This window comes from Xenopus tropicalis, chromosome 4 (assembly GCF_000004195.4).
Source record: "Xenopus tropicalis strain Nigerian chromosome 4, UCB_Xtro_10.0, whole genome shotgun sequence".
Classification (NCBI taxonomy): Eukaryota; Metazoa; Chordata; class Amphibia; order Anura; family Pipidae; genus Xenopus; species Xenopus tropicalis.
In genome coordinates this window covers 99,131,804-99,145,829 of record NC_030680.2, presented here as the reverse complement: position 1 = coordinate 99,145,829, position 14,026 = coordinate 99,131,804, and the positions used below count along the sequence as shown (strand labels likewise).

The 14,026-nt window shown below is 36.8% G+C and overlaps 1 protein-coding gene across 1 annotated transcript in view; it reads right to left on the bottom strand.

The window, feature by feature from the left end:
- Window positions 1–2,331: 2,331 nt before the first annotated feature.
- brinp2 (BMP/retinoic acid inducible neural specific 2) overlaps window positions 2,332–14,026 on the bottom strand; it is a 105,615-nt gene continuing 93,920 nt past the window's right edge. The window contains exon 8 of the mRNA XM_031900965.1: window positions 2,332–4,804. Coding sequence (XP_031756825.1) covers window positions 3,688–4,804 — 1,117 coding nt within the window. The 3' untranslated portion in view covers window positions 2,332–3,687. The remainder of the gene's footprint in view (window positions 4,805–14,026) is intronic.

The following is a 14,026-nucleotide window of genomic DNA, read 5'->3' as shown; positions in this document are numbered from 1 at the left end:
TGGAGAGGTTAAGTTTCTCCCCTAAATGATACTGCAATAAGTGCAATGAAAGACACAGTAAAATGTAAATGCATAGGTCAGTAAGGTTCTGTAGTCCTCTCCATATGTTGTTAAATTTCAGCTCCCAGCATCTCACCGATAGCTGATGGTGATCATAGTTCATAAATCTGCAGGGTGTTGCAAGCTGCCCATCACGGGCATGACTGCTCAATTCATGCAACTGCAAATCATTTTCATGTGACCTATTTTTCTATAATCTGACTATATAAAAATTCAGACATGTAAAACAATGTGTTAATCATTCCAACTTTTTTTTTCATAGGGTGTCAATATAGGTGTGCATTTTTATTTTTATCTAAGAAGTTCAGCCCCTCTTTTAAGCAGTGTTCCCATTCACCTGACATGGAATATTCCAGATAGCCAGGCATTTCTTCTAGGTGATGTCCATCTTGGTGGCACAATTGGATTAAAGTTGATTTATTAAGGTTTGATCCCCTCGAAATTCTCTTAAATTAACACATGCTTTGCCCGTTATTGTATGGGACTCTGGTCTGTATATTATAATCTGAGTACTAGCATTTCATAGGGACAGTCTTTTTCTCCTAGGCACTTAGCATTCTGCACTAAACCAGTGAATATGAATCAGGTCTCCTGTAGACATATACAGGCACAGCAAACACGGCTTTGGTTTGCATATGGGTAGAAGCATGCATCTGTTAACGCAGCAGAAGTGTAAATTCAATTGCCTTCATCCCATCTGTTGAGGTGGGAAGTTCATGGACAAATACTGTAACTACTAATACTTTAATTGAAGTGGATGACATTTTCTTGTTTTTCAGTTTAATCAAATCATACAAGAATGTCCCATCAATTTGAAATGACCTTTCTGGGGTGCATTTAGCTGTGCTTTGCCAAAAGAAGCTTCAGACTATACCTGCTGTTTGTATAGCAGGATGAGTGGGAAATAAACTGTAGCAGAAAGGGACATCCATGCAATTGCAGCATCCTAAACCCAACCTTCTAGTTCTCAATCAACAGCCAAAATAAAATGTAGTACAGGTATGGGATCCACTTTCTGGAAACCTGTTATGCAGAAAGTTCTGAATTACAGGAAGGCTATCTCCCGTAGACTCCATTATAAGAAAATAATTCTAATTTTTAAAAATAATTTCCTTTGTCTCTGTAATAATAAAACAGTGTCTTGTACTTGATCCCAGCTAAGATATTAATTAATATTAATCCTTATTGGAGGCAAAACAACCCTATTGGGTTCATTTAATGTTTATATGATTTTTCAGTAGACTTAAGGTATGGAGATACAAATTATGGTAAGACCCCTTATCTGGAAAGCCCCAGGTCCCAAGCATTCTGGATAACAGCTCCATTATCTGTATATATTGTGTAGGAACCATGAGTCCATTCACTTATAAGGGCTGTGTGTAGATTGTTTGCTCTCAACATGCTTAGCAAGCCTAACATGCCAGTTCATCAAGTTATCAAGAAAACCCCAATATCTTATTTGTCTGTAAGAATATTCTCAAAGGCAGGTTTTCTGTTTTCTCTTTGCTTTGCAGTATACACCGTGTTAGATTTAGTCTGCTATCTGCGAGGAAATGTTTTGCATTAAACATAGGGTAATTCTGTAGAATGGATAAAGCTGCCATTTGCTAATATTGCAGTCGTTTGTGCTGTTTGGAGAACTGCTTAGGAAAACTGTGAAACTTTTTTTTTACCACATTTAGGAAAAATCAGCATTTAGTTAATAATATAAAATGCTTTTACTGACTGTATCAGCTTATTTTATAATGACTTTGCCTTCTCTCTGCCCAATCATGCTGCCTTTCCAGGTAGCTACTGCAGGTTCCTATGCTATGGTACATATATTATTCATCCCCAAACTGACTACATTAGTAGGCTGTCTTTTTGTCTACTGTATCAGATCACCTTATTGGCATTTTCAGTCTTCTGCCTGCCTCACGCCGCTCCCTTTTCTGCTAACTGGGATCCCATATGAGGGTGGGTGCATGATTCATCCACAAACTGACAGAAACCAATTTATCACCAACTGACCTCCTTGTATTTACCTTTTATAATCACCAGCTTGCTTCTGAAAAAAGGCAGAGAGGCAGAGCAGGGGGGGCTAATAGAGAAATGTTATATTACAGACATTTACAGAGCTTGCTGCAGCTAGATATATAGTAAAGCTGGCACGATAGAACAGTGTTTAATTAAAAAATAAGCCCATGATATTTCAGTAGTTTTACCTTTAAAAAAAAACATTTGACCGAAAAGCAATGGATATGTTTATAAAAAATAGAGAGGACTACAATATGTTGCTGAGATCATAGTTTAATCTTTGTACTATCTTTGTACTTTGTACTCTTTCTTTCAGTTACCATTTTTTGGCCACAACTGTATAAATCACCTGATGGACCATTCAAATAAATGGCCTTTATATGCCTTATGGCTTAGGAAATAACCCATAATCTTTTGTCATGCTCTTTTATTCCCATCAGTGTATAATTAGTTCAATCTGCGTCCATTGATAAAATGTATTTATGCCAATACCATCTCCGTTTGACCTTGGAGAAGCCACATTATCTCTGCTTTGAGTTTACAGACACTTATTTCAACATTGGCTGTAATCTCAAGGCAGTCACTCAATAAGCCTCTGTTCCATTGGTACAGATCTGCATTCGTTACCAGGGTTACATACAAATTAAATATCACTAAATTGCATTTGGGAGTACTGTGGTCCCTTCTTGTGATATCTTATGCCCAGACATACAAAACCTCTGCATATTCATAATCACACACTAGCGCTTGTGTCCACACCATACACACATACAATGTGTACTTATTCAAAACATAAACACACACTGATCACTGCAGAACCTTATATTTTCTTGTGCTTTTTACGTTTTTTTTTTTTTTTTTGCAGTTAGTACATTTTAGAAAGATTTATTGATCTCCATTTACCAGATGACTTTGCCTCTGCAAATGACTCTGGTGGCCATAATAAGGCTTCTGAGGAGACTGTTGACTTTTGGACTTCACCAAAATGATTTTCAGTACAGAAAAAAAACTAATCAAGGAATCTGGTGTTCCAAATGCTGAGTAATACATAAAAGAGGAAATTATTCATTTTTTAAAAATAATTATTGAACTGCTCATGTACATATTCACAGGGTGCTGAGTTGTTGATGAGTTTCAAATAATGTATCTTGATTTCTATTAACTATTTGGATTAATGGTTTCCAGTTTACAGCTTAACCCAGCAAGATACTTCTTAAGGTGTTAATATGGCTAACATTTAATATGAGTGTATTATATAGGTGATAATTGCACTCATGGTTTACCTGCACAAATTGCATTCACTCTGGTATTCCTCATACCATACCATATACTTGTCCTCTTCTACAATATGATAACATCTTGGAAATATTTTTTATAATATTCTTTTTGTCTTAGTAGTGTTTGTTCTGCTGACATAACCACATTAGTGCTGCAGGATTCAGCAACCACAAGTAAAAAAGATTTTGGATCTTTGGGCACTAAAGTGATTAAGGGTATAAACACCACTGGATAATAAAAAAAAACCCACAAAACCTAACTCCCTGGGGCCTGATTCTCTTATTCTGATCTACGAGGAGTTTTAGGGAATCATAATTATATAAGTTGGGATATCTAGCTGCAGAGTTTGGTTGTCTCATAGGTGGATATATTTGGGGGCTGAGTGCTAAATGAATTCAGCTGTCCCTGTATTCTTGCTACCTCATTGCTGCTCATCTTCAGCCGGTGCCTTAGAAGGCAGGTAAAGAGATCTAGTTTGCGAACACCTGGAGGGGACAAAAAATTCACCCGCTTCCTTAGCTCCTGCATTTCCGGGAGAGCACTTTCACGGGATCCAGGCTGCTCTAATTGATGAGCCAAGCCCCTGATAGCTTCGGGGTCAAAAGGCACACTGTAACCAAATGCCTGAAGACCATCAATGCGAACATACTCAGGATTTTCTGATTTGTCATCCAAAGTCTGTTTGTTAGTCCATTCTGAAGAATCCTCTTCTTCCTCTTCATCCTCAAGTGGACTGCTTCTTAAATAAAAATGGACAGTCTCAAAAAATGACCTCCAACGATGTCCTAGTATCAATGTCCAGTTCTGACATCTGTCTCCCCCTTCAGTGTCCCAAGTTTTTTCCCAGCTTGGATAGCCTGGCTCCCCAGCTGGCAGGAGCCAGCTTTCTGAGTGACTACCCCCAAAGGGATTGACATAGATTGTCACTTGAGGATCTCGTGTTCCATTACCTGCTAGACACAGACGTAGCGAAAGTCCCAGTAGCATATGTAGCTGCCGTGGCCAATGTTTGTTACTTTTGCAAGTCAGAAGCATGCGTTTCCTTCCCCCCATCTGAAACCACACTCCTAATCGTAAATCTCCAGATATAAAAAAGGCTGGGGCCCTTAGACGTCCATCTCGTTTTAAGAGTAAGTACTTTATTTCAAGGTCCTGCAAAGTGCCTTCTGTGCCTAGATAAGGTTCTGAAGATTCAGGCACTGATGGCGTACATAAGCCTTGTGCTGTCAAAATGTATCCCGTGTTGCAGCTGGCACACTGAGAATGGTGTACTGATGAGCAAAGTGAACACAAGGGTCCAGGACCCTGAATGCAGGGAATAGGTCCCTGGCAGGTAGAATGCTGCACTGTGCAGGTACAACTGAGAGAAGCCTCCAGGAATGTGCCTGGGATTACGGCTGCACTGCAGTAGAGAAGAGACTGGATTCGATGCAGCCAGTAGTCCACAGATCTGCAGGAAACAGTAAAAATTCATAAAATTATAAAAACAGAAAAATATATTCATTATTAATGAATACAAATTCTTTAATCTCATATTCAGTACTAACATACATTTATTAGTGTGGTAGGTAATATACATGCCTAATATCCCACTGGCTGATACAATCTTTCTTAAAATAAAAATGATCATCATTAATTTCAGTCCTAATTACTTATGGAACCTCCGCCCAATAGATAGGTATGTGAGCTTAAAACATGTTTTCATATACTGTACATGGCCACAGATCTATAGCTATTTATTTTCTGTATTACATTTGCAAATACAGTGAAAGTGAGAAAAGGTATACATTTTACACTGACATTTGCCACATCTAAGACAGATTAGTAACCAGTATATAGTACCAAAATGACCCGATTATCTAAACAAAACCAATTTAAGACCACGTTTTTACAGAACACACAGAAAAGGTTAATAGTACGGCTGCAGCATCCTCTTAATTACTTAAGATTCCTTCTCCTCCTCTAACCTACATGGCCCTCTCCTTTAGGAATTTGTTTTTGCTGTTGGCTAACTGAGCATGCTCAGTTCTTCTCAAATCAGGTTAGCAAACACACCCTCCAATCTAGCAGCCAATGAAGAGATGGAACTGCGGGTTTCCATAAAAACTCTGCTCTAGCTGTGCACTCTGAAGAAGAAACATATTTTTTAACCTAACCTCTTGTCCTGAGCTCAGTTTAACCATTATAGTGCTCAATCCAAGTAATCAAAGTAAGTTCTGCCTGTGTAAGCCTGTATTCTTCATTGCATGATCTTTACAGTCACATGTGCTGTTTGTAGATGTAAATGTCACGGATTATGTGTCAGAGGGAAAATGACCACCTGGTGAAAGCTGCTATTGATGTTATGGTGATGGCATACGGAGATGATATATGCAGCACAAAAGTGTTGGAGATTAGCCCAATTTATATATATATAGTAGCAAAATATAGGGTTTACATGCCCTTTAAGGCACAAGACCAATGGCTGAGTGCTTTTATACAGGTCATGAAGCTCCAAAGTGACTTCTAACAGTCTTATATTTTTCAACAGGGGGTATTTCATTTATTATAATACACAAGTTTAAGTGAGTCATGTCACAGAAATTACATCACTAAGCCCTGATAATAATTGATAACATCACTAGGCACCATTTATAAGGATATACAGTAAGTCCTACAGAACCCAAGCTAGCAATTAAGGATGCTGGTAACTTGGTAATAACCACAACAAAAGAATGTTGAGTTTTATATTCCTGGTCTCAGACAAAGAACTAAAAACTGTATCAAAGAGAAAGCTGCAGTGCTTTACCGGAGGCTTTGTTAAATTAAATAATATATAACATTTCTGATGGAAACCCTTTAAGCTGAAAATTATCATTCAAGTCAGAGTGAATAAAATGCCATTTGGAGAATATCTGCTTTAACACTATATTAATATTTAACATGGTAAAAGCATGACAGCTTATCAAAACTTTATAAAGATACATTTAATATTTTTTGAAACAATAGACCACACTTTATGAAGTAAAATAGCTGGGATGTAAATTTCTAAATGTACTCGCACTCTGTACAATATAAGACAGATTGGCATATGCATTACTTAATTCATCAAGTTCTATCTGCAGAGAAAGAATACTCTATTTAGATTTAACTTTATGCCCTGATCACATATTATTTAGTTGTTTTTATCTCCTCTCATTGGCTCATAGTCATCCTTGAATGCGAAGTTACAATTTATGCATTTGTTTCTAAAAGAGCCCATTATCCTCATAAAATGTCAGTGACATTAAACTGATTTAAGGACAGCTACACTCTACAATTGTAAATTTGCATGAAATACAGAATAGTGAATTGCTTAACCTTATGAACCCTTTTTTATATGATTTAGATCACATATTTTGTTTATCAATGATAAAATACTTGGTAATTCATCTCCCCCTTGTAGCTGCTAATCATTTCACCAAAGAAAAATAAAACATATTTGACGTGATTTGTAAAATCTGTTCGACACAAAAAGCCACAAGCCAACCTCCCCAAACTCTACACCAAGCTCCAACGTTTGTGGCTTCAGAAACATCTAAACACCTACTGTTGTGTACAGTATCTGTCTGTTTGGTATGGGGGCCATTCAGATTTTGTTTGTGAGAAGCCGTAGAGTGGTTACTTTGCAATGTGATAATTGTTAACTGAACAGTATTACATTGTGAACTGCACTAAACATTCAAAAAAACGCATTTTACACACCGCTAGTGATTTGTATTACATTCCCTCCAATGGGTGCTTCCTCCCACTGAGTTTTTAAGTAGTCAAAACACATGGGGCCCAAAATTACCCTTCATTTGTGCTTTGCCTAAAAAGGTACAAGTCAACAGCACTTTCAAGAGATACCTAAAATTCAGCAGTGACTGATGTTCCCTCATGTGCCACTGCCCTTACAGGACACTGTATTGCCCACTATACTGCTTATATGAACACTTTAAAACATAGGGAATCAATACATTATATTCAAATGTCTAATTTTCGTGTTGCTGGAGCTTTAACTATTTTGTTTATCCTATCGCGCCAAGAGGTACATGATTAAGCAGTGCCTAAAAATGCAATCGACTCTGCTTTGCTGACCAGGCAATTACATTTAATATGGATCATCAGACATTGGTATTTTGCTCTGTATTGAAGTTCAGATTTCTGCTTGTTTTATGAGTCAGAATGTTTATAACACAAACAATAAATATATAAAATGCAAGGTAAGCTAGTGTTATTAGGCTTTATAAGCAGATACAGCACTTTCTATCGTTGCATAATGGAAATCCTTAATGAAATGTTTGGGTTTTTTTTAAGATTATCATGGCCATGCAGTATAATTCACAGCATATTTTTAGATAAGGTATTAGTTTTAATGACTAGAGAATAAACTACATCAGTAAAAGATACCTAAATACATTAATGGGCAACCCTAGACCCACTTTTGTAAAAAAACAAACATCTATTTCTGTGAGCCTTATTCTCTGGTGCATTGCACTGGCCTTCATCTCTGTGATTTTTAGTCTTAATCCCCAGAATGTGTCATCCCCTTTGACATAAACTGAATACAATCACATAGTAAAGAAACAAACAAGCTCTGCTGCTCACTTGCTCAACTAAAAAAAACTTAGATTCTGCCAGAGACAAATTATGAAAAGAAATAAAAAAAAAAAAAAAAGTCAGCAGCGAAGACTAGAACACAGGGTGCTGCACAATTCTTCTGTTTGACTGACTGCAATTGCAGGAACCAAGAGGAAGTGTTGAGAGCACAGTAATTATGCACTCAAAGTGAACAAGAGAACACCACAGGGGAACAAGTGGTTAAGTAGTATGTAGCCCCTTCTTGATGCACAGGAGATATTGAAGCCTATGGCACATCTACACTACCAGTTATTTGCAGACTGTAATAGCACTGTAGAAGAATACTTACTGATATCCCACCTGCGACACCTGTGGCTAGGTTCTTACAGTGAGTGGCCCTCTACATTTAAAATGGGGGTGGGCAGTGTTAGGGAGGAAGATTATTTGTAGACTATTTGTGAGCAGTTAAAGTACAAACTTTTAGCTAACATCAGATGTCATACTCGGTACTGTTGGTACAGGTATGGGACCTATTATCCAGAATGCTTGGGACCTGGGAATTTCCGGATAAGAGATCTTTCCTTAATTTGGATCTCCATATCTTACGTCTGCAAAAAAATAATTTCAACATAAATTAAACCCAATAGAATTGTTTTGCCTCCACTAAGGATTATATATATCTTAGTTGGGATCAAATACAGGCTACTGTTTTATTATTACAAAGTAAAATGAAATTGTTTTTGAACATTTGAATTATTTGATTAAAACGGTGTCCATGAGAGATGGCTTTTTGTAATTCGGAGCTTTCTGGATAATGGGTTTCCAGATAAGGGATCCCATACCTGTATAATGGTTGTCAGTATCAAGAGAAAGAAACCCCAGTAAAGCAGAGGCATCTTAGGGAGTACCAGAATGAGAAACTGAAGTGTTTATAACAGAAATGCACACTTAAAGAAATACTTAAAAACAATACTTAACTTACAGATAGTTTATATCATATTCAGTGGCCTATTAAAGAATCTTACTAAACTGGAAAGAAGGGAATACATACTCCGCATTTTGTTTTTCCGAAATTGCCAATGAAGTTGCCTCTTGCAGTTGTAAAACATACATGGCACTTCGTTTTCTGGAAGTTACCAGAAGTTTCCTTGTGAGGCAACTTCGGGCAACTTTGGAAAAACAAAGTGTTAAGTATGTTTTCCCACCAAATCTTCACTTTATTATTGGTGGGAAAGCATTTCAAGTATATACGTTGCCTGTAGCAGTGAAGGTTAATCTCCCCTTTTGACTGTACCTTGAAAAGGAAATTGTAGCTGCGATTGTAAGCTACTAAGGGCATAGATTAATATGTACACAGAACAGCTGTTTTTTCTGTATAAATATAAAAAAAAATTCTGCAAACGCAATAAGCCATATCCCTTTAATTAAGGGAAAATAAACAAGAAATACTCACACCACTGATATGCAATGTCTATGATGGTGATCCCTGTGATTATAATATTAGTTTATGTACAAGTTTATGTACACATTGGATGTTTGGGAGGCAGTTAGCATGTGGTGTGCTTCTTTGTACTTGCATTAAAAAAAAACTGGCTCAGTACCCGAGGGGTTAGCGATTATCACGAAACATGGAAAAGATTGATCAAAATATTCTTCCTTCCTGAAGGTTATTTATGTCTTTGGGGAGGTCTAGTAACGATTTACTTTCCATTTTCCATTTTAAGGTTTTGAATCCACTGACGTTCCAAGGTGGAGCTGCCGCACATCAGAGCGCCTGTTTGTACAAAGTAGGATAATCAAAGCGAAAAAGTAAATGATTTATTACTTGATTGCTCCAAAGATATAAACTCGGGGAAGGAAGATACAAAAAATAATCTCTGATTATACAACTCTTTGCAGGTAATTATATCACATAAGAGGCAAAAAATGATTTATAGCTCTGGTAGGTAGAAGTGACCCAGTTTATATGAGGCTTATCTGAGAGAAACTTAATAATGTAGAAAAGGCTCCAATAAAGTGTGAGAGTGGGAACATTTTAGAAATGATTCTATGTGATTATTTTGTGAAGATTTTGCTGCTGAAATATATTACGCTTGAGAGGTCCTCTTAAAAATAGCATAGAAACGACTGGGCTAAATACAGAACCTCATAATTTGTCAGTATTTATAGTGGTTTCACCACATACAGTGCAATGACTCAATATTGCCTTGTGACTTGCCTATGAACATACTCACTCTACACTAATGTGCAGTACATGAACATTACCAGAAACCATGCAGAAAACTCAGGTATGCAGGGCCTGCAGTATATACCATATTGATGAACTACTTTAAAAATTATTTAATGATCGTATCTCTGTTCTACTGCTCCAGCTCATCTCCAATCACTTCAGTTTTATGTATCTTCTCCCCCTCTAGGCACAGGAGATTGTACTGGATACCAATTTTGTTGCCTTACTAACTGTATGTGGCTGGCGGCAAAAATGTGTTGCAAGAGAAAAATTACAATCACCACTTACTTTCTCAGTTATAAAAATGGGGTGCCACGCAGGTGATCATTTTTATTTGTATAACCTCCTACAGCATAACCTAGAGCAACTGTCAATCTGGTTCTTTTTTCCCTTCTTTTGAATGGAAAAGTAACATGCTTGTTAGCCTATTTTACATTATACAATGGCAGTTCTTTTACAGGGACTAGAATTATTGATTATTGATTCATTTTTCAGTCTAAGATTATGTGCCAATCCATGTAACCCTTAGCATGGTCTGATATTACCCAGATACTGTCAGTCTCCCCAAGAGATGGTTGAACGAAACATTATAATGTGCCCCATGTATTAAGAGCCTGCATGTCAGAAACAGATACATGTAACCAAACGCAAGGTATCACCACAACCTGTTCAGCCTCCATGAAACTTATCCCCTCCCTTCTATACTAGAGCTGCTCACCGCCTGTAAGTTCAAATGGTAAGACTGCTTCATAAGAGCTGTACTACCCTAGTACAGTACTTCACCCAAAATGGAAAGTGTATAGGGGTATAATAGATGATAACAAACAATTTGTTTTTAAAACCTGAGATTAACCGAGATGCTTAACAAGACACATAGTAGCAGATGTGCTTCATGTTTGACTGGCTAATAAAAACAAATAAAAGATGCATATAGAAGGCAGGGGGTGCATTTGAACCAGAGTTTTTTACTCTTTCAGCATGGAGCACATAAATAAGCACAGATCTATCAAACTTATAGCCAGTGGTACAGCCAAAGTTCTTATTGAAGAATTTATCTCCATATGAAACCAAGAACCAAAATCAGCATTTTGAAGAAGCAGCTCTTAATAAATTTATTAGAAAAAGTCACTACACAGTCCACTTTCTCTCTACAGCAGAGGGAAAGAATCCATTACATGGAATATAGGACATAGTGCCCTATAACATAACATAAAACAATATATTAATAAATGTATACAATAGAGGGTATTAAGGGAGAAACATGAATACAAGAAAGAAAGAAAGAAAGTATAATAAGCATCATGAAAGTATAATAAGCATAAACACAGCTGAACACAGTTTACTTAGCCTAGGCCTATATAATATAATGTAATAGTATGAAAAGCTATGAAATGAAATTGCAAAGCTCAATCGCATTACCTGATCTAGGAACATTACATCATCTCTGAGAAGCAGTTACCACTGTGCATGTTAATGAGTCTTAATTAAATAAACATGGGGCTTTACATAATACCGCTTCAAAGGGATGTGCTCTGGCAACTGAACTGTGCTATTTTGTATCCGGACTATATCGAGCAGGTGACTGTATAATATTTCAAAGTCTGCTAGAAACAAGCATCAGCATTTCTTCTTAGTGATCAGCATTTCTAATATCCACAACCCACTCCTTGTCAGATTCCATCTCTCACTGTGCTCCCCACTCTTCATTCTTCTCTCAAAAAGCGAGTTGTCTCACTCCAGTACTAGTGAGCTGCCTGTAAGGACATGCAAGGTTCTCAGCCCACTGAACAGCGTCGGCTTTAATTACAGAGCCTAAATATCCAGAAATACAGCATGTCTGTCTGCAAAATGGTAATCTGATGCTAAATTGCAACTGCCTATGTAGTTTTCATAACACTTAAAGAGGTAGTACATCTTGAAATTAACCTTTTGTAGCCCGCAGAGATGGAAAAAAATGCTACTTTGAAAAAGGCCTTGATAGTTTTTAAATAATAAGCCTTTCCAGCTTGCATCTCTATACAATATGGAATTTAAATTGCTGTCTAGGTGCAGTTGTTATGAATGCAACCAGATACAAAATGTTTTCAAAACATATCCCATGGAATAGACAAAAAGTGAAGGCTGCCCAGATACATTTTAATGGTTAAAATCTTGTAGACCACGTCTCCCATTTGTTTGCTTTGTAGGAATTCCCAAGTTCCAGATTTCTGGAAACATAACTGAATGATGCTATAATTGCTTTTTAAATCAAGCTTTTGGAAAACCAATAAGGTGCTTGGGTTAAAGTAAAACAGGGGAATATATCCTTAAATTCAACAACTAAGCCTTATGCAAATATAGGTTGTTGTATAGGTTTCTCAGCCTGTTTTAGTCATGTCCTGCTAATCTAACTCTTTATATTTGCCCTACAAAAGGAAAACCACGCTATTTCCGTTCTTCTAGTTTAACACACTTTAATCAAAAGTAAACAAATCACCCTGCATCTCAAATTTCAGTGGTGTGTGTGTGGTGAAAACTGCAAGAATTACACAGAACAAAGGGGATTATAGAGGAATGGGTTAAACTGTCATGCGTCGACAGGATATGTAATCCAATAATTTAATTAATGTTTTCATTGCTGTGAATTTACTGAGGGTTCTTCTCTGAGCACTTTTGCCATTTGCATTCATTTTTTTTTAGCAGTTTCTATCTATGAGGAGCTAGAACATGCACAGACAGTCTCTGCTACTCTGGGCCTCCAAAGACAGCTCTTGAGTTGATAGCCTGGCAACAGTATAAAAACGATCTAAATGGATAATATCTCAGAATCTCAGAGCAATTTTATTTATTTTATTATGCGATTTAAGGAGCAAACCAAGATTCTGTTTTTGTCCATTCAAACTTTATGGGATGGTAGAACTGTATTGGTTTAATGGTTTCTTGGGTAGTTATATTCAGTAATAAGCTCTCTTGGTTGCTAATTGTAAGTTAAATACTTTTAACAGTTAACTAGGACATCAGAATCTGGATCCACATAAATGAGAATACTACTAGAGAAAGGTCTAATTAACAGTCCTTTTTGCCATGCTCAAGAAGCTTTAAAACTCTTCATGACTGACCTGCTAGCCATTCCTTGTTTATGTGTTGTGTTGTGTTCAGTTATATATCTAATGGTTCCACCTCTGTCACAGACTGAGCCAACAAATACATTTGAAATGCATTTGGTTTACCAATAAAAGCAAAATAGGTGTATATATAGATCTATTTTCCTATTATATGCTTTAAAAGCATGTCACTCTGTTCAAGAGCTGAATTAAACAATAATGTCTAGATCTTGGTGGGAGACCCAATACTAGCTCAGACGCCAACACTTACCTAAAGGGAGGGTATCTACAGTAAAGTCTTTGGCATGCTTTATTTATTTCCTCTATGTTTTCAATAATAAATGAGTGTTGTATTATTTCACAGCTGCATCTGACAGACCATTGGCATGGACCACCGAGAACGTTTATTAATTAATAGGTGAGTTAAGTCACGCCACCTATTGCTTTGGTCTCATGCAGCAGAAAAACTGGCGTTGAAGGGGAATGTTTTTGTCAGCTACAAAACTACTGTGGCCAAACATTTGAAGGTTAGAAGGCCAGTAAGACCAAAAACTGAAAATAACGTTTAAAAAAATGCATTGTTACAGTATGATATGTTTAGCTCCTGATAAACTGGGGTAATTTATGGCTTGCTGCTTGGGTTGTTTCACTAGGGTGAAAAAAGACTCTATTTGCAATATTAGAAAATATGTATACGTATGAAGTATTTTTCTTTTTCTGTGTTAAGACATTTCCTTACAGAATATTGTATACAAACTGAAGCACTACTATGCAAGCT